The 19513-nt window shown below is 44.9% G+C and overlaps 1 protein-coding gene across 3 annotated transcripts in view; it reads left to right on the forward strand.

Moving 5' to 3' along the window:
* Positions 1-19483, forward strand: part of RGL1 (ral guanine nucleotide dissociation stimulator like 1) — a 277771-nt gene extending 258288 nt beyond the window's left edge. For all 3 annotated transcript variants that reach the window (XM_060035202.1, XM_060035213.1, XM_060035208.1), the window contains 5 exons: positions 852-941; positions 5589-5775; positions 9629-9883; positions 14529-14643; positions 17309-19483. In XM_060035202.1, coding sequence (XP_059891185.1) covers positions 852-941; positions 5589-5775; positions 9629-9883; positions 14529-14643; positions 17309-17496 — 835 coding nt within the window. In that variant the 3' untranslated portion in view covers positions 17497-19483. The remainder of the gene's footprint in view (positions 1-851; positions 942-5588; positions 5776-9628; positions 9884-14528; positions 14644-17308) is intronic.
* The last annotated feature ends 30 nt before the right edge of the window (positions 19484-19513 follow it).

Genomic DNA, 19513 nt, shown 5'->3' on the forward strand with positions numbered 1-19513 from the left:
GTTAATATTTGAATAATTCCCATCTCAATGAATACTTCTGCTTGATCAACTACCTGGATACATCTTTAGGTTTAAAAAAAGTACACATAATAAGCAACTTCCCAAGCTAATATTCACCATTTAGCCTTCCTCGCCTACCGAGAATCAAGTACATCTCCTAGCTAGAGCTACAAGCTTTCATAAAAGACATTTCAAGGCAGATATAAATTCTTCTTGTGCCTGTGGAAGTTATATCTGCCTGGCATATAGACGTCTGAATCTGGAGCATTTTTAATTTAGGAGGTTTTGTCAATTAGAAATCATATTTATATATTTTTATCAATAATATAACTGCCTATGTCTATTTACTGAAGATTAGATCATTTACAAATGTCTCTTCTTTCACTTCCCTTAGATAAACAGTAAGTTGAGCACGTGCATGGGCGCGCGAGCGCACACACACACACACACACACACACACACACACACACACACAGACACAGAGCAATGGGAGGGAGGTGGGAGAGAAGAAATGATTCTTCCCCTGGCCCAGCAGTGGGTTGAGAACAATCAGGAAAACAGAAGGGAGTCAGTTTTTGATGCTGCCAGAGCAGGCAAATTCATGTGTCTGACGCCTGCGAAACTAAACAGCCTCACTCTGTGCACCAGCAGGGCTTTGAGGAGGGAGGTGCCCATTTGTACAGTCTGGTCATTAAGTCAGTACCCTCTGACATTCACCATAGAACAACATGGTACATACCTTTACTTTGAATACTCAGAGCCCACCTCTAAAAGGAAATCAGTAAATCACGTGGATTTAAATCTGTTCACCTCCCTAGCTCCGCCCTCACGAGCTCCCCTCTCTCCCCCAGCTACGCCCTCTCCTGTGAGATCGAAGCGGCTGCCGATGCCAGTGCCACCTCTCCCAAGCCTCGGAAGAGCATGGTGAAGAGGCTTAGCCTGTGAGTGCCACCCTGGGGTCCTGGGGCCCCAAGGGGGTCCCGTCGGAGTCGGGAGGGGAAGGGTATTCAACAAAGTTCCCCTGAGCCAGTTCACTCACTAAATAGTTTAACTAGTTTATCTTTCTGTCATGAATTCAATAGGTTTTCTAAATCCACTCATTCTTCCCCAGTGTTCCCTCTGGTCTGAACCACCATCATCTCCTGCCTGGAGCACTCCAGCAACATCAGTACTGGCTTCCGGCCCCACCCTTGCTCCAGCAATCTGTTCTCCACCCAGTAGTCTGGTCATGTGTTAAAATGTATACCAGATTACATCGCTTCCTTGCTTTACAACTTCTGATGGTCTTATTTTAAGGTAGCCCTGAACTCCTTATCCTGTTTCACTAGGTGCAGCGTGATTTTCCCCTACTCTTCTTACCACCTTCCTCTTGTCTGACACGCCCCCTTGTTCACCAGGATCCAGGCTTACCTGTCTCCCAGCCATCCTTCAACCACACCAGGGTCGCTCTGCGCTAGATGCACCAGGTGTTTGCACTAGATGTCCCTGTGGCCTGGCGTGTGCTCTCTCTGGGGCTCGCTCCTTTCAGATGTCGGCAAAACCATTACCTCCTGAGAGAGCATCCTGTCTAATGTTGCCGTCTGCCCAGTCAGTCCCAATCATACCGGCTGTCACCTTCATTGGAATGTAAGCCACCTGAGAGCAGGAACCTTGTGCACCATACCCATGGCTGTTTGCCCAGCTCAGTGCCAGGCGTAGCTAACTTCGTAACACCTTGTCTCCCTTTGAGTACAATCCAGTCTTTACAGTGGCCCTCAAGACCCTTCAAGACCTGCAGTACCAACCGAACCCCATCTGCCCGTCCCATCCCCGTCTGTCCTCTCACCTTTCCCTCTCACTCTACTCTGTGCACTCCGGCCCCCCAGGCCACAAGTCACACTCATTTTTATTTGCTGTTTCTTCTGCTTAGAGCACTGTTCCCCAGATAGCTAAATGGCTTACTCCCTCACTTCCCCCAGATCTTTGTCACCTTCTCATAGCCTTCCCTGACCACCTTATTTAATACTACAGCCTGTCCACGTTGCCTACCCGTGGCACACTGTCTCACCCTCAGCTGCTTTGGATTTCTCCATTGCGTTTCCCTCTGGCTGACGTGCTCTATGTTGTGTGTGTCTGTTTATTATCTAGAATGCAAACTCTATGAAGACGGGCATTTATGTCTGTTTTTTATTCATTGCTAACCCCGGAACCTAGACTGGTGCCTTACATGTAGATGATTAATAGATATTTATTGAATGAATACATTGAGCCGTGTGCCAACACTGTTCTGAGAAAACAATACATGTATTTCTCGTCCAATCCGCAAAATAACCTGGTAGGTCCTGCTATTATACCAACTTTATAAACCAGGAAAGTAAGGCACAGACAAGGTAAGTAGTATGCTAGTTATTGTAGGATCTGGGCTCAAATCCAAGATTTAGCTCTAGAGCCAAGGTTATAACTCTTTTACCGTCTTCCTAGTGGAGAAATACTTTCTGAAGGAAGAGGGGAAGGAAAGATGGAATGGGAAGTAAGAAGTGGAGGAGGGGAGAAGATGAGGGAGGGAAGGAAGAAAAGTAGGAGGAGAGAAAGGCTCAGGAGGAAGGAAGGAAAGGAAGACTGATGTCAGTCTAATTAGACCCTGTGCCTGGAAGTGGCCACTGCATGCTCATTTTTATATAACTGCTTCCCTTGACTCCAAGTATCTGTATTTACTGTGCTGGGTGCTCTAGCAGCTCGGGGTCCCCTTCCAGCACCCACTCTGGCAGCGTGCAGCCTTTGTGAGGATATTCATGTGACATCCAGGAGAGGCAGCACTGTCAGCGTGCAGAGTCCTGCACAAAGCGTGGTGGACACTCCATACATCTCTCTCGTTAGTGAAATCTTGCCGATATGCTTGAGTTTAACCCTTGGTATCTGCAGTTGAGTTTGAACATTTATTATGAATAGCACAGGTCACATGTCCCCCATCTTATTCCTTGTACATATAAAGGTGTTTGTTCATCATTCATTTTCAAAAAGTTTTATGATCTTAGCATTTTTTACAAGTGTTGAAAATGTATTTTTTCCTCTCCCCACATTTAATCACCCATCATCCAAAGAGATTGGAGAGAATTTTGGAGCCTTAGGGGAAGAGGTGCCTCATTTGAAGGTCAGAGATGCTTAATGTTGTGCTAGAATTAATCTTTGCAAAGCAGAATGACCTCATGGAATTGTACCAATGGAAGAACCTTTAGTCTTTGAACAATTTAGTTCTAAGTTAGAGACTCTCAGTTAATGGGCTAAGGACCACTAATTCACAGCCTTCAAAGGTCTACCTTGTAATTCATGGAGAAGTAAGACAGTAGCATTATTTTCTCTTCTGTGAATTGTGGTCAGTTTAGCTTTTTTCCCAAAGCCCCAGTAGTGCTTGGAGGTCCAAGAAAGGAAGTGACATGGAAAATGGGGCAAGAGATGGTGGGGTGGAAATGAGACAGAACAAAGATATGCTTTAGGTCTTGGAATTTGAGCTTGTAATTCCCAAAATTATTTAATAAAAAAAAATCAAACCCATCTTCATTGTTTCTGTTATTTTATATAGCCAGTGCTTGTTTGGGTTTGGGCCTGTCTGCTAGTTTCCTTACGTGCCATTCCTTCTTGCATCTTACAACTTCCTTCCTTGCTGTCTGTTAATGGTAAACAGTCATTGTCTGAGAAAGTCTTTATTTTGCCCTCACTCTTGGAATTATATTAGATGGGTATGGAGTTCAAGGATTACTGTTACTTTCACTCAGCACTTTGAAGATATTATTCCATGTCTTCTGACTTCTGTTGTTGCTTTTGAGATGTCTGTTGAATTCTGTTCCTTTGCATTATGCCCCCTGCCCTGTTGCTTTTAAGAACTTCTTTTGTCTTTGATGTACCACTGTGCAGGTTAAGTGGGGATTTAGTCTTATTTATCCTATTCAAGATGTGGTTCCTGGATCTGAGGATTCATGTGATTCATTAGTTCTGGAATCTCCTCAGCCACTGTCTCTTCAGATGTGGTCCCTTTTCCATTCTCTCATTTGTCCTCTTTTGGAATTCTCCCTGCATACATGCAGGCGTTTCTTATTCCATTCTCTGTGTCTTTTACCCTCTCTTATTATTCATGTCTTTATATTTTGATGCTGGTCTCTGAGGATTTTCTTCAGACATATCATCTAGTTCACAGTTTTTCTCTTCCACATTTATTTAATCCTTCCACTGAGTTTTTGAATTTAAGTCACTACCTTTTTCACTCTAGAAGTGAAATTGTTTTTGCAAATTATCTTCCTGTCCTTTCGTCAGAGCGTCTCGCTCTTAACTCCCATTTTCAGTTTCTTCTTGTACGTCTTTAATGTTTTTCAACATACTTGTTTTATAGCTTGGCTCACGGTAGATACTCAAATATTTGTTGAATGAATGAATGAATAAATTATTACTTTTTTTCTGACAGTTCTTGTAATCTAAAGTTCTCAGGAGCCTAGATTTGCTGTTTTGTTATGCCGGTTGACTCTCTCTTTGGGTGGGTTATTTCCTTGTGTGTATTTTGTAACTTTGTATTGTGAGCTCATCTTTATCAGGGAATTCTCTGCAGCCTATGTTGAAGGTGTACTCCTCCAGGAAGTTTGTTGTTGTTGCTGTTGTTTTTTAAATGCTAGTTTCTTCAGAAGGATCACTGGCCTGAGAGTTCCTAGTTCCTAGATCAGCTAAGTAATAGCAGATCTGAGTGAGGTGCTGGCTAAAATCACACATGATCAGGGGAGACATTTTTCTCCTGCCCAAGCTCAGGCCAACAGGTAAGTTTCACTGCTGTCTTCCTATGTCAGTAAGAAGATTTTTCTTTTAGCCCATCTTTTTACTAAGGGTACAGCCCTCTGAGGATCCTGGCTCTTTGTAAAGGATGTCAGTACTCACTGCCCACCTTACATAGACAGAAGCCCTCATCTTTGGATCCTTTGTACGTGTTGAAACCCATGTGCCTAGTTTGCCAGGGTTGGTACCTCCACTCCCCATCCAGAGCAGAATTAGTTTGCATGTTCTGGTTTTCAGTGCACTTTTCATCTCTGGCCTGCAGGGACTTTTCTTACTGTCTTGCAAGCCCAACTTTAAAAAGAATTTTTAATGTTTCTCATCTAGTTGTTTTATAGTGAAGGAGTTTAGGTTATTTTAGTTCACTAGATTGTTAGAAAAGAAGTCTTCCTTCTTGGTTTCTTGTCCAGCGCAGTGCCAGCCTCCTTCTTCTGCCTCCTGGATTTTATTTTATGGTGGGAAGTGATAGGGGTGTGGCCACGACAATTTGATCCTGCCAAAGTGGTACAGAACTCTCAAAAAATGGAGAACCATTGACCCAGAAAGACCTCAGATTAATATGGCCTTTCATTCAGCTAAGCAATCTGTGTGTTCTTTGAGATTGGGAATAATCTATTGGGACAAGATGTTTACTGTGATCTGTTAGAAACTTTGTAGCAAATGTTTCCCTAAAATAATAATGACAGGGTACACAAGACTGAGAAAACATCAAGGATTCAATTAACACAAAAATATTTGCTTAATCATGGATTCCAGATTTGTAAGAGCCTGAATGCCTGGCATTATATTTTCTGCAGACTGTTTCTGGGGTCGGACATTATCACCAGTAGCACTCCCACCAAAGAACAGCCCAAGTCCACTGCCAGCGGGAGCTCTGGTGAGAGCATGGACTCTGTCAGTGTGTCATCCTGTGAGTCAAATCACTCAGAGGCGGAGGAGGGCTCCATCACTCCCATGGACACACCTGATGAGGCTCAAAAAAAGGTATACACTTAACCCTTTTCCGTAATTCCTAATGCGGGCACCTGACCTAGTGTTTGCCACACGAGGGGTGTCTGTTTTCCAGTTGATCACTGTACAGCATTTTGCAAGTCATGTTTTTAAGAGGTGTTAAAAGCAGAGTTCAACCTGAGGACTCATTCCTTATAGAAACATGTCTAGAAGCGACATTCATTGAGCCTTTGAAATATTGTTCCATTCCCACATCCAGAGGCAACTGAAGGACTGTGACTTGTAACATGAGCTACACTTTATTCAGGAGATGGAGAATTTTCTTGGAGCAAAAAGTCAAGAACCAAAGATGTGTCAGTCTCTCAGTGTCATACCTTGTCTCAGCCAAGGTTTCACCACAATAATGGCGCAGGGCAAACCACTCCAAAACTTAGTGACCTCAAACAGCAACCATTTATCCTCTGTCCTGCATCTGCAGGTTGGATTGTGCTTGGCCCTAGGCCATGGGTTTGGTCCAGGTCTGCTCTACCTGCCTCTCGTTATTTTTGGAGTTAGCAGCCACCCAGGGCATGCTCTTATCGCGCTACATTGGATAAGCAAGAGGGCAGTCCCAGTCCTGCAAGCGCGTAACAAGGCTTCAGTTGGGTTCTGTCTCCCAAAATTTGTGGTCCAAAGCAAATCATGTGGCCAAATCCCACATAAATGAATGAGGTGGGGAACTACATGCCACTTCTCATGGGAGGAACTGTGGAGTCTCAGGGCAAAGGGCACGGATGCAGGGGAGGTTGAGGAATTGGTAATAAGGGTATAATCTACTGTGTCCGCCAAAAAGGAAAGTGATGAGAGGTGATAAAGGAATTCCCAGAGAGAGTTTTTATTCTCCATAGCTGCATAAATAAGTGAAAAGGAAACAAAAGATCCACCTTCATCTTCTATACACACCTGTTTCAGTCTGTTGGTCAAGGAGCTTGGGTCAGAAATGTTAACTTTGATGTGACTATAGGACTTGCACCATTTGGGGGAGGATCTTGGCTGTGGCCAGACCTGCTGTGTAAGTGACTTGTGGCCCCTTAGCTTATGCTTAGGCCAGTGAGGTAGGGTGTTGGTAACAATTCCTTCCTTTCATTTGTATCTGCCATTCTGCAAGGGGATGCGTGTGCTGTTTCACATTGCGTTCTAAGCACCAGCAGCAACCTGGGAACCCTCAGGTGGCCTTGTCACAAAATAGCCAATCCAGGAAGGGTTCATTAGACCTGAGATGACTCAGATGCTGCCCTAGCGGGATTTCTCACCTTTTTGCTTTGAAATCTGGAGACACATCTTTAATGCTCCAAATATTGAAGGAAAGCTCTGCGAACACCCAGGGACTGGCTGTTCTCTCAGGCATATCTCCTTAATCAGGGGTGGAATCATTCTCCGTGACTTGACACTCAGCATTGACTTTGTCAAAATCTGGAGTGAGGCCCCATCATTCACCTTTTGACAGGTTCTGAAGCTTTTTAGGCCCCATTTCTGATGAGGGACATTGTACAACAGTGACAACTAAGCTATTGCCCACATCTTTGTGGGATTTCTCCCTGTCCAGGAAGGAGGTAGAATCACATTTGCATCTGTTGATGCAGTGGACGTGCACACAGGTCCGGGTCATCCCTTTTAAAGCTATGCAGAAGCCCTGCGTGTGTCCTGTGCACACCCCTTGCTGCATCCTTTTTGTCTCCCCCCTTATGACACTGGCTCTTCAGTTTCTTGCGCAAGTCATGAATTTTAATTCTTTGGATGAACAGTTTTCAGAGTCACGAATTTCTGTGGGTTTAAAAATGAGTAATTGAATTGGACGCAAGTAGTTGCTGGGCTGCAGAAGCCCCGAATGTTAACTGGAAAGGCCTCAGTTCTGCTCAGTGCTTGGCTGGCCCCAGAGACCTTCACAGCTCCTCCCTACCCTGAGGTCCTGCAGCCCTCCCCGCCCACCCTGCCTTTCCCACTGGCCACACTGTGAGGTCCCTCTTTTGAGTAAAGTGTAATTTGCATTCCTTTTTCTTCATTCCCCTGATCGTGGTTTCTAAACATTTATTTCACACTTGCTCCACACTACTTAAATTCCCAGTAAGAATTTGGGCTCAAGAGGTGGTCTGTTTAATGGTGCTTTATAACCCAGGCATCTTCAAGGCTTTATCTTAAATGTCATTAAAATCATGGAAAAAAAATCTAACAAAAGAAAAAGGATTTATGTGGAGGAAAGGGAAGGGGAAAAAATTGAACAAGTAATTGGAAAGGGGACCCTCTTGGCTACTGTGTAGTATACCTGCAAGCAAAGTCAGGCTGTTAAAATTATCCACCACCAGTTAGCCCTCAAATTGAGCCACTAAGTTGATTCACTTGGGAAGCTAAGAAAAAAAAAAAGTAACTAAACAATGTTATGATAAAGCCTCAGTTAGACTCCTGCATTACTAGAGTTGTCACATCATCTTGCTGGCTCTATTAAACTAATGATGCAGTCGAATTGAATGTATGGTTATCTGATGTACAGTTATGCCACAGGAAAGGGAAGTCATAGGAAATAAAATAGAGGAGACTCCATTTTACTTGGAAGCCAGAGAACCAGAAAGCTACATTTCTGTACTTTGTTTCCATGGGAAGGTAGATGGGTATGAAAGAAATTAGTAAGTTATTTATTTTTTAAATGACTTCCAGATTATTTTATTGGATTAATGTGGTATAATTTAGCTCAGCTCATTTTGAGAAATTATTTGTAAGTTTCTATAAAAAGAATTGCTATTTCAAATGATTCAATTAATGACATTTTTTTGGACCACCACCTAATGAGTTGGGGGCATCCTATTTCTTTGGTATTTGGTGTTGCACATATAAGAACCCTGTCGTTAATCAGAAAAACACATTAACTCTAGTACCTCATTCTTTAATTATCCTTGGTATACAACATGAAAATGTGTACAGTTGGTTCTGGAAGCAAATGTGGTTAAGTGGTGGAGCCTCTCATAGGCTGTGTTCCCTTGGGCAAGTCACTCTCTTTCTCTGAATCATGTTTCCCTCGTATTTCTAATGCTCTGAATTTTGTTCACGAGATAGTTGGGAGACCAAAATGAGGTAAGATGTCTGAAAGCTCATCACACACCTCACAGCCTCACAGTGCTGGGAATCCCTGGGGCAGTGGTGTGCTGTGTTCACTCACCACATTCTCACCGACTATACCCTTGCTGCACCCTTGCTCCGCGAACCTGGCCATGGAAGTCAGGAAACTTGAGAGCACAGCCTGACGGTGCTGTCAACAGCTGTGGCCTCAGGTTCCTCAGCAGTAGAGAGGGATTGGGGCCAGGCCATCTCCAGGTGCCTTTCCAGGGCTCATGTTCCCTGCAGAGCTGGATAATCTGTGGTCCTCATCTTAGAGACTTCTAAAAATATAGCCATTTCTCTCCTGCTCCAAAATCTGACGGTGAAACGGAATCACAGTAGAAAGGATCTCTGGGGGCAGGTCAAGCGTCCTTCCTGCTCGAGGCAGTAGGACTGGGCTTTCTGCCCGGTGAGCTTCGGGGCTCCTTCACAAGCCCAGATTGCCTCTAGTTTCTGGTATTTGCTGCCACCTGCTGGTTACCCTCCTTCAGAGCAGCTAAAAGCTCTGGAAATGAGAGGACCACCTTGCCTCCCATGATGCAGAGTGATTCTGCTGAGTACTGAGTCACTGACAGGCATCTGCCATGGGGGTGCTTCCACCAGAAATAAGACGCACGTGTGCTGTGGGCGGCTGTGGAGGAAATAACGGAAGTTTATTAGTCTCAACCTCGACCTCTGCTTTGAAACTTGGGAAGCACACTGTTGGCCAGGGTTCCTAACAGTTCTGTTTCCTTCTGGGCTGTGTTTACCCTTCCAGCTCTCCGAGTCCTCTTCCTCATGTTCCTCCATCCACTCTATGGACACAGCTTCCTCAGGGATGTCGTCCTTGATGAACCCCCTCTCCTCCCCTCCGCCCTGCAACAACAACCCGAAAATCCACAAGCGCTCTGTCTCTGTGACATCCATTACCTCGACAGTGCTGCCCCCCGTTTACAACCAACAGAACGAAGACACCTGCATAATCCGCATCAGCATAGAGGACAACAATGGCAACATGTACAAGAGCATCATGGTAAGGCTCTCAGACCGACACCCGAGTACTCACGTGTCGTGTCAGCACATATACGTGCGTTCAGACAAAATGAGTATGTGCCACATGCATCAATGCCGAAATCTCCCTGGATATAGACTAATGATGTATAAAAGTCTGCATATCAGCAGTGCGTATAGGATATAATTTTTACATCTTAAAAGTTGCTAAACCTTATTCGTCCGGGCCAGTATCACCCTCTTCAAAACTCTCGGTTGAGATGACTACATAAATGCATCCCAGGGAAGATGCCACTGCTGCACACCTCCTTGCAGGTCTTCCTGGGGATTAACGTGTCTGCGTTTATCATTGAATTGCTGTGCATTCCTAGCAATCTCCTTGGTGGTGGCAAAGTTTTCTCCTTTAGTCACTTGGACTCAGACTTAGTAAAGTGGGTGATCAAGCTGGACATACAGTTTGCGTCCACGAGGAGCTATGCTTATAAATAAGACACCTTCTTGAGCTTCCTGTAAAAACTCTGTTTCTGAGCACAGTCCCAAAAATGTGTTGAATAATGGCAGTCTTTTTGGAAAACGTACAGAGCCTCTCCTGGTAATAACGTTGGGTGTGTAAGGTCTGGTGTGTTTATTACAAGAATAGACTCCTTATCTTAAAGGATGTATCATGTATTGAAAAGCAGACTCTCCTTTGCAGTAAAACCCCACAGTAAAATGTAAATCTCGCATCTCTCCGCATCTTCATGACTTGCCTTCTTCGAGCCACACTGACTGCTTATAAGCTCAGCTTTGAATATGATGTAAGCGATAAGGAGTCACTGTCTTTTAACATCTGAAGAAAAGCTTTACTAAAGCATTCACTGAATCAACAAAATATTTCTTGAACATTAGTTTTGTACTAGTCATTGGACCAGGCTTTGGGAACAGGGAGATGAATGAGACATTTCTGTCTTTGAGGAACTTATAATCAAAAAGGAGATCATAGAGCATTTTTCAAAACGTATTAAATACTTTAATAGAGGTCAGATCAGATTGTAAAGGGCCTGCAGGCCTCATGAAGGAGTTTGTGTTAATCTTGCAGTAGAGTCTTATGGCAGGCTTTTAGGTGGCGATCAGATTTGTTCTTTAGAGAAGTAGCTGGCATTGTGGAGACCTGATTCAGAAGTGCAGGGGGAGTAGATTGGAGGTGGCGGAGCGAGTTAGAAGCTGCCGTTATATTCCATGTAGGACGTGTTAAGGGTTTGAATGATGGTCATGTGGCTGGAGATGGTATGGATTTTTGCAAGATTTTTCTAAGTTAGAATTATGGAATTCATCCATTTAGTTATGAACTTTTTGGTTACTGTTCTGGGCGAGTGGAAGAGGGAGGACGAAAGGTTGTCCAGGCAGCCGGATGGTTGGTGGTCCTGTCCAGTGCAGTGTAACTACTGGAGCAGGGGGGTTGGGGTGCACTTAATCCAAGGTCACCACAGGACATCCAAATGGCATCATCTAGTAGATGGTGAGAAACACAGGTTGGTGCAAGGCTGGTGGTGCTGGGGTCTAACGCTGGGACTTGTCCAGCTCCACCGGCTGGATGCAGTCACGCAGCGAGTGAGGAAGGGCTGAGGCGGAACCCACGTGGTAGTGAGGGAGGGGTGATAAGGGAGTGTCCGAGAGGAAGGGGCGCCGCGAGGCAGCTGAGGTCATCAGTCGTATTATTGTATTTTCAGGGTGGTTTACTCACATGGCTTCTCTCACATATGCCAACCAGGGGAGTTAAGTGCCAGCTGGGTAACTACGGTGTCTCTGAACTAAAAGGAACCGAGAGCTGAACACGCAGCGATGTGGATGAATCTCTAAAACACCACGTTGAGCCAAAGAAATCAGATATCCCGCATCCTGCCGGAGTCTGATCTTTCAAAAGCAGGCCCAACCTGTGGCGTTAGAAAACTAAGCTCCGGGGAGGGCACAGGGAATGTTTCGCATTCCTGTTTAAGGTGTATGAGGGTGACACCCAAGCACCGTTCAGTATCGTAATCACTAGCCACAGGTGGTGGCCGAGCATTTGAAATGGGCAAAGTCCAAATTGAGATATGCTGTGTGAAATACACACCAGGTATTTGAAGGCTTGGTACAAAAAATAACAATAATGAGAACGTAAAATATCTTATGAACAATTTTGTATTGATTTTATGCTGATACAATATTTTGCACATATTGGGTTAAGTAAAATATTAAAATTTCCCTTTTGAAAAAAATTTAAATGTGGCTACTAGGTATTTAAAATCACGGATGAGGGACTTCCCTGGCGGTCCAGTGGTTAAGACTTTGCCTTCCAACGCAGGGGGTGTGGGTTCGATCCCTGGTCGGGGAGCTGAGATCCCACGTGCCTCGCGGCCAGAAAAAACATAAAACAGAAGCAATATTGTAACAAATTCCACAAAGACTTTAAAAATGGTCCACATTAAAAAAAAAACTAAAAAAATAAATAAAAATAAAATAAAATAAATAAATTAAATTACAGATGAGACTCGAATTATATGTATCTACTGGCCAGTGCTGGTTCAGGATATCAGCGTAAGGCTGCACGGCTGAGCTGTTAGTATTGTCTGTGATCATCATTTCCCCGGCTGAGCTGTTAGTATTGTCTGTGATCATCATTTCCCCGCAGTAGCGTTTATGGTACAAAGTGACAGACTCTCAAGGAAAGCCCTCGGCCAGCCCATCCTTGTTTGGACACACCTGGGGAGGTTTAAGGTAAAACAAGCGTAGCCTGGTTTTCTCCTTAGGTAGGTTTAAAGCTGATAACTTAACATTAACCACCTTAACCCAACAACCATCCCCCAAGTTGGTGTCCTTTCTCCTCTGGCTTTTTATGCTCCTGGACCAGTTTGATCCAGCTGCAGGAGTACTTCCTTTAGACTATAAAAAATTTATTTTTCTCCTTTAGAATTTTGTATGCATCTCTTTCTCCCTTGTGTAAGGAGGTGCCAGATGTTTTGGTAACAGACCCTTGAGCACGGTCTTTGTCACTTATAGGGACCCCATTGTAATGCATATTGTTTACTGAATCACAAATACAGCTGCTGCCCCAGATTGGAGGGAGGCCTGTGGGCCCAGACATCCTTGGGCTCACAATAACAGTTTCTTGGAAAAAATCAGACTACTATGTCGTCATCTCTTCTTTTTTTTGGCTGTCTCTCTCCTCTTACCTCTTGGTGAGAACAGATTTTTTTTTTTTTTTTTCTTTTGTGATACACGGGCCTCTCACCGCTGAGGCCTCTCCCGTTGTGGAGCACAGGCTCCGGACGCGCAGGCCCAGCGGCCATGGCTCACGGGCCCAGCCGCTCTGCGCCATGTGGGATCTTCCCGGACCGGGGCACGAACCCGTGTCCCCTGCATCGGCAGGCAGACTCTCAACCACTGCACCACCAGGGAAGCCCAGCTTTTATTTTTAAGTAAGAATAATGTGTGTTTCATTTTGCTTTCTTTCAAATTTAAAGAAATCACCCAAGGAATAGTACATAAGTCAGCCCCCTTTTCCTGTTGCTCTGAGCACCCTGAGAATAGCTGGCTGATGGGCAGAGATGAAGGGGAGAATTGGGGTGAGAGGAGGCTTAACTTGCACTTTAAAAAATGTTAGATTTATTATTTTTAAACACTTAGAAGCTCATTTTTATTGAAGCGTAATTTACATGTAATTACATACATAGATCTGAAGTGTTCAGTTCTTTGGGTTTTTATAACTATAACCATATATATGTATACATATAGTTACCTATATATACTTCTGTTATATAACCACCACCCCAAGTCTAGATAAATAACATTTTTTATCCGCCCCGTCCAAAATTCCCTTATGCCCCTTCAATCCTGCTTTAACCTTAGTTGAAGATAGGGTTAGCTAGTTTTCTAACCCCACAGGTTAATTTGGCCTGTTTTTGAAAGAACAGACTCCTGCAGCGTGTCATCTTCTGCGTCTGCTTTCTCTGGCTCACCCGTGATGTTTGTGAGATGCATCACGTTGTTGCATGTTTCAGTTCTCAGCTCCCTCTAGCTGCTGAGTCGTGCTCTTATCGTGAACACACGACACTGTCTTTATCCTCCCCTGTTCTATTGATGGAGATGCAGGTTGATTCCACTTTGGGGCTGTTACGAATAAATCTGCTATGAATGTTTGTGTACAAGTCCTTTCGTGGACATAATGCTTTTATTTTTCTTGGTAGATACCTAGGGGTGGGATTCCTGGGTTGTAGAGCCACTTGTGCTTTTTGAAATGGTCAGTGTGCAGAACCGTGGCCGTTCTGACCCACAGGTTGTAACCAGTGCTCAACAGGTGAGGATAATTTTGGCCCAGGACTGCAAACGCTGTGCATTTTCCACAATTCCCTCATATATATTCTTCCACCGGAACCTCCATTGGAACTGGCAAGGCACCCAGTCTCTCTGTTTTGATGGGGTTAAGACACTGTGGCTCTGAGAAAGCAGGTGACCGAGAGAAAAGATGACCTGTTATCTGAGGATGGAGCCAGGACTGGAACTTAGGAGTGCTGGCTCTTGGTCCTTTCTCATTCCACCTGGCCATTTCTCCCAGGAAGGCACAAGACAGCAAGAATAAGAAGGTCAGCACAACTCTTCCAGGAGACATGAAGCTAAATGCTTTACACACCCTTTCATTGTCTTTCCAGTTGACGAGCCAGGATAAAACTCCCGCCGTGATCCAGAGGGCGATGTTGAAGCACAATCTGGACTCGGACCCGGCTGAGGGGTACGAGCTGGTACAGGTCATCTCGGAGGACAAAGGTAGGCGCGTGTTCTTTCTCAAGGCAGATTGCCCCAGTGTGAGAAGACGGGAAGTGGACACAATGTCTTTCTTAAATGGAACCAAGTGAGGGTTGTTGTTTTTTTGCGGTACGCAGGCCTCTCACTGTTCTGGCCTCTCCCGTTGCGGAGCACAGGCTCCGGACGCGCAGGCTTAGCGGCCATGGCTCACGAGCTTAGTCGCTCCGCGGCATGTGGGATCTTCCCAGACTGGGGCACGAACCCGTGTCCCCTGCATTGGCAGGCGGACTCTCAACCACTGCGCCACCAGGGAAGCCCAAGTGAGGGTTTTTAATCACGCTAGGGCGGAGTTGCCGGGAGCCATATGTCATCACCTCACTTGTAGAATCAAGCGTCTCAGGCTGGTCCCCCAGCAACCGTTGTTGCTTTCTGCGGTTTTGCTGAGCGTTCCTCCCGCCCTTTCTCTGTAAACTTCTCAAGCCTTCCTGTAGGAAGAGGTCGCTCCCTGTGTCAGGAGTTGGGGGATGGACGGGGTCTGTTGGCTGTTTGCAGATGGCCACGCACCTCCATTAACCAATAGTGTGTGTCCAGAAAGGTCGCAGTTCCTGCGATAATTTCTCATGGTTTCAGTTAACCACTTATGAGAGTCTGTCCTTCAGTTATCTTTATTCATGATTGATCTTCAAGCGGCAAAAGCTTCCAGCGCCAGGATTGGACGGTTCTTTACCTCACACTTACTGAGGCAAAGAACTGGTGATTATGAAATGCTCCAGTTTGCCTAGGAGTCCATTAGTTGAAGGAATCCCTTTTATGAAAACTCCAGGCACATAATCCCCCTGCATGTATCGATTTGCTAATCTGAATTGGGGTTGTATTTGTTGAGGGGTAGGAGGCGAGCTGGTAGGTAACTCCTCTATGCCGTGTCACATCCGAGAAGGAGACTCAGGCAGACTGAGTCTCTTTTCCAAGTGCACAAGGAACAGCCAATACTGTTGACTGAGGCCAACCCTGTCTGCTGACAGACCCAGCACAGACCAATGCAAGTGTCTCAAGGGAGGGCTGTTCCCCAACAAGCATTCCCCCTAGAAAGGAAAAGAAGAATTATACAAGGCGGGGATGATGGAAGGGAGCAGTTATTCATATTCCATTTGACCAACAAATCACCCAGGGCTAGATCTCGGGCCCCGACGAGAGTAGGCGAAGTTGGAGTCGTACCTTTTCTTAGCGATGAAAAACTATAGCCTCTGAGAAAATTCTTGGAAGTTTTCTTTCATCCAGCTGAGCCCAAGGTCGTGGGGCAAACCTTTCTCAGTTTCATCTTTTAATGTAGTTACTGTTAAAAGTCCAAGCCTGAAAAGTGGTCTCTTGGGTTTTACCGTGTCGTCCACAAACCAACACGCCAAGGTGAAGGCAGTGGGTGTGAAGGTCCAGGAGTCCCGGAATGCAGCTGGGGCCCAGCTTCACCAGCTGTGTGGTGGCAGGTGGGCTGCTTGACCTCCCTGGGCCTTGGTCCTTAATTAGTTAAATGGCGACAATACCCTACTGGTTCCTTGTGCATCATGGGTGATTATGACAGGAAATAACGCACCCGAAAGTGTACCGTATTGGAGATATGTTGATATATAGCTGTGAGGTAGGTTGTTACTGACCCAGGAATATGTGGGCAGGAGACTGGGGACACTTGAAGGGATTTATCCTTTATGGAACATTTGTGCAAAATGTAGCGGAGTCACGCAGAACCTGATTGCATCAGTCGTGCTGTGGAATCTCAGTGGTCGAAGTTAACATAAGGTCGACTTAATCCAGTTCTGCAGGCAGACACCTCTCCTGGTTGCCTCCGTCACTCCACTGCCGCAAAGCAAGACTTGCACATTTTACCTTTTTTATTCCCTGTTGGTTTTTTAAGCTATCCATTACCCCTGAGTGCTAAAGAGTAATAGCTTCTTTTAAAAATAAAAATGAATTCAGATCACTTTGCTCAATAACTTCATATTATGCTTGGAATAATCCTTGTTCAAAAATTGCAGCTATCTATATAGGTGGGAGTCACTGCAGTAGGCAATGGTTTAAATGTTAAGAGATAGATACTGTCTTATTTGGTTGCCCTTTAATATTAAAATGCAAGTTCTTAAGGAAGCAAGGCCTCAAATGGTGTAACATACTGGTTTGATTTGGGATTAATTAAAAAATATTTTGATTTTCCAAGTAAAGAGTTCTGGAAAACGGTGTAGATTTTCTGCCTTTTTCCCGTGTTATTGGATTCGCTTAGTCTCTGTGAAAAACTGCATAGTGGAGTGGAAAATGGCCTGCGGGAGGCTGGAAACCCGGGTTTGGGTCCCAGTTCTGCCCCTGACGAGCTGTGCTCTTGGGAATGTCTTTTAACTCCTGTAGGCCTCTGCTTCCTACTGCACTTCCTTCCAGCTAAAACATCCTGCATTAGCGCATTTGGTTCGTGGCTTGAATTTCTAAGATTGGATTCGCACTTAGGTTTTTTAACTTGGGATAGGGAAATTGTTGGAACCGATTTGCGGGGAGGGAGTGGTGGTCACTGTCTGGTTCCGTTTGCATTCCAGGGACAAAGGGCCATAGTCCCAGCCGTGTGTCTGAGCAGAATTTCCACCTGCCACGGTCAGTGCTGGGCTGACCTACACGAGCTGACTACCTTCTCTTTCCTCATCTTTTTTAGAACTCGTGATCCCAGACTCAGCAAATGTCTTCTATGCCATGAACAGCCAAGTGAACTTTGACTTCATCTTACGCAAAAAGAATTCTGTGGAAGAGCAAGTAAAACTGCGTAGCCGGACCAGCCTGACGTTGCCCAGGACAGCCAAACGGGGCTGCTGGAGCAACAGACACAGCAAAATCACCCTCTGAAAGGAGAGACCAGTGGCCCCTTGCTTGCCAAAGGCAGGGTGGGGCTGAGAACAGGCCGTGGTGATTGCAGCTACCACCCAGTGTTAGAGGATCATTGGTGAGGTGGACAGATATTTATTGAGTACCTCTGGTGTGCAAGGCACTATGACAGGCGTCGTGGGGAAATTGGAGATGAACTTGACACGAAAAGGATGATTCTCTTTGACCTGAGACCGAAATGCAAAATTACCCACATTTATAAATATATATGTATGTACACATATTTGGTATGTGTGTGTATATATATATAAATATGAGGGACTTATGGGATATCCTGGACTATGGAGAAACAAATTTGCACAATGGCCTGGGAAGTCGAGGTCACTTTTTACAGGGAACTAGAAGGAACTGAGAACCTCGTCTCATACCTTCCAAGTAAACGGAATCAACCCTAGGAATACAGAGTGTCCTTTATGCCAGTATTATGAGCAGTCCAAACTATCTTTATAAAGGGAGAGGATTACTTTCTCAATCAAGTGCCACCAGAAAAGAACAACCGCAGAGGCGGGAACTGCCACGGGCTGAATGAAAGGCCACCTCGGAAAGGCTTTGGATGAGCCAGTGGCTTTGACCTCTGCTTGCATCGGCCAATTTCTGCTACCCCAGGGAGGGCTAGGAACAGCTTTGGAGGACTGTCTGAGCCACTGGTCCAGCCGTTGTGACACCTCTGGAGGCAACACAAGCCCATTTTGATTTCTGGCAACTTCATTGTTTGTTTCCCCCCCCCCCACAAAGAACATATCACAATCATTCTTGCACATACAGCCATGTTCTTTGGTAACTTATCAGCCAGAAAGGAAAGCACAAAAGGTGGATGACTCATGTGGACCCTGATCTGTCTCGGAATGCCACTACTTCATTGTTTTTTTCTGATTGCCTTTTGCATGTGAAACTACATGTCTGCAGTCTTTTGCCATCTGGATCGCAGTACCTCTATATTACGTGCAATTTGTTCCTCAGGTGTAGAAATTCCTACTGCGATTGACTATAACTGATGATTTTGAGCCTGTGAACGACTTCTGAACAGCGATTGCTCTGTGATTAGCCCCTCGGAAGATGTTCACTGCTGAGAGCAGTGTCCTGTTTTACTTATTAACTTTTATAGCCTTCCTGTGCCTAGTCATGGGGAAAGAAATGGGGCTCCGTATATTATCCAACTCGTTTCTAAAGAGGTACATTCTTCCAGATGGAATCAATAACTTTTTTTTTTTTTCAGGTTTCCACACTTGGTATCACAGTATCACTGTTAAGTGACACTTTTGTCTCCAGTACCACCATCATCCTCTCCCTTCCAAATCTGAGCTGTGGCTGGGGTTTGAACTACAAAGCCATACGTGGGATGTTGACACGTTTAAGAAGCACTTTCAGAATGTTGTCCTTTTTAAGAAGAAAATTCTCAAAATACCAGGTTTTTATTCCAAAAATAAAGAATGAACCCAGATATGAAGTGCAAAATGTAACGTGGAGCTTTTTTTTTTCTCCTATCCTGTAAGACAGCTCCCAAAGGTTCTGTGTGATCTATGTTACATAAATAGCCATATGAAATCCGCAAGAAACACCAGGGAAAGGCTAGAGATTTGTGGCGGTGGACCCAAGAACGAGAATGAGCCAGGAAGGCCTCAGATTTCCTTTAGGTCTTTCTAGATCAGACCGCATTGTAAAGACCGACTGGTTTCAACTAGTTGAAAAGCACTTTTTGTTCTGTGTTTGCGAGGCTGGTTCGATTTGTGCTTCTGTGCGTGGAGGAGGGATGGCCAGGGTGCTAGACGTCATGGGGACTGAAGGAAACATAGCCTCAGCCTGAATTTCTTGGTTGGAAGGTCAAAAAGAAAATGTAGAACTGTTGGCCTGGTTTAGGGCGCGGCTACCAAGACATACGTGTTGTGCCCACGTGCTCGCCTTGTGTATTTATACTGTACATGTAGAGTCTAGATTTCTATACTGCAATGTAAAATATATATATATATTTTTTCCTTTT

The sequence above is a fragment of the Delphinus delphis genome, chromosome 1 (genome assembly GCF_949987515.2).
Source record: "Delphinus delphis chromosome 1, mDelDel1.2, whole genome shotgun sequence".
Taxonomy (NCBI): Eukaryota; Metazoa; Chordata; class Mammalia; order Artiodactyla; family Delphinidae; genus Delphinus; species Delphinus delphis.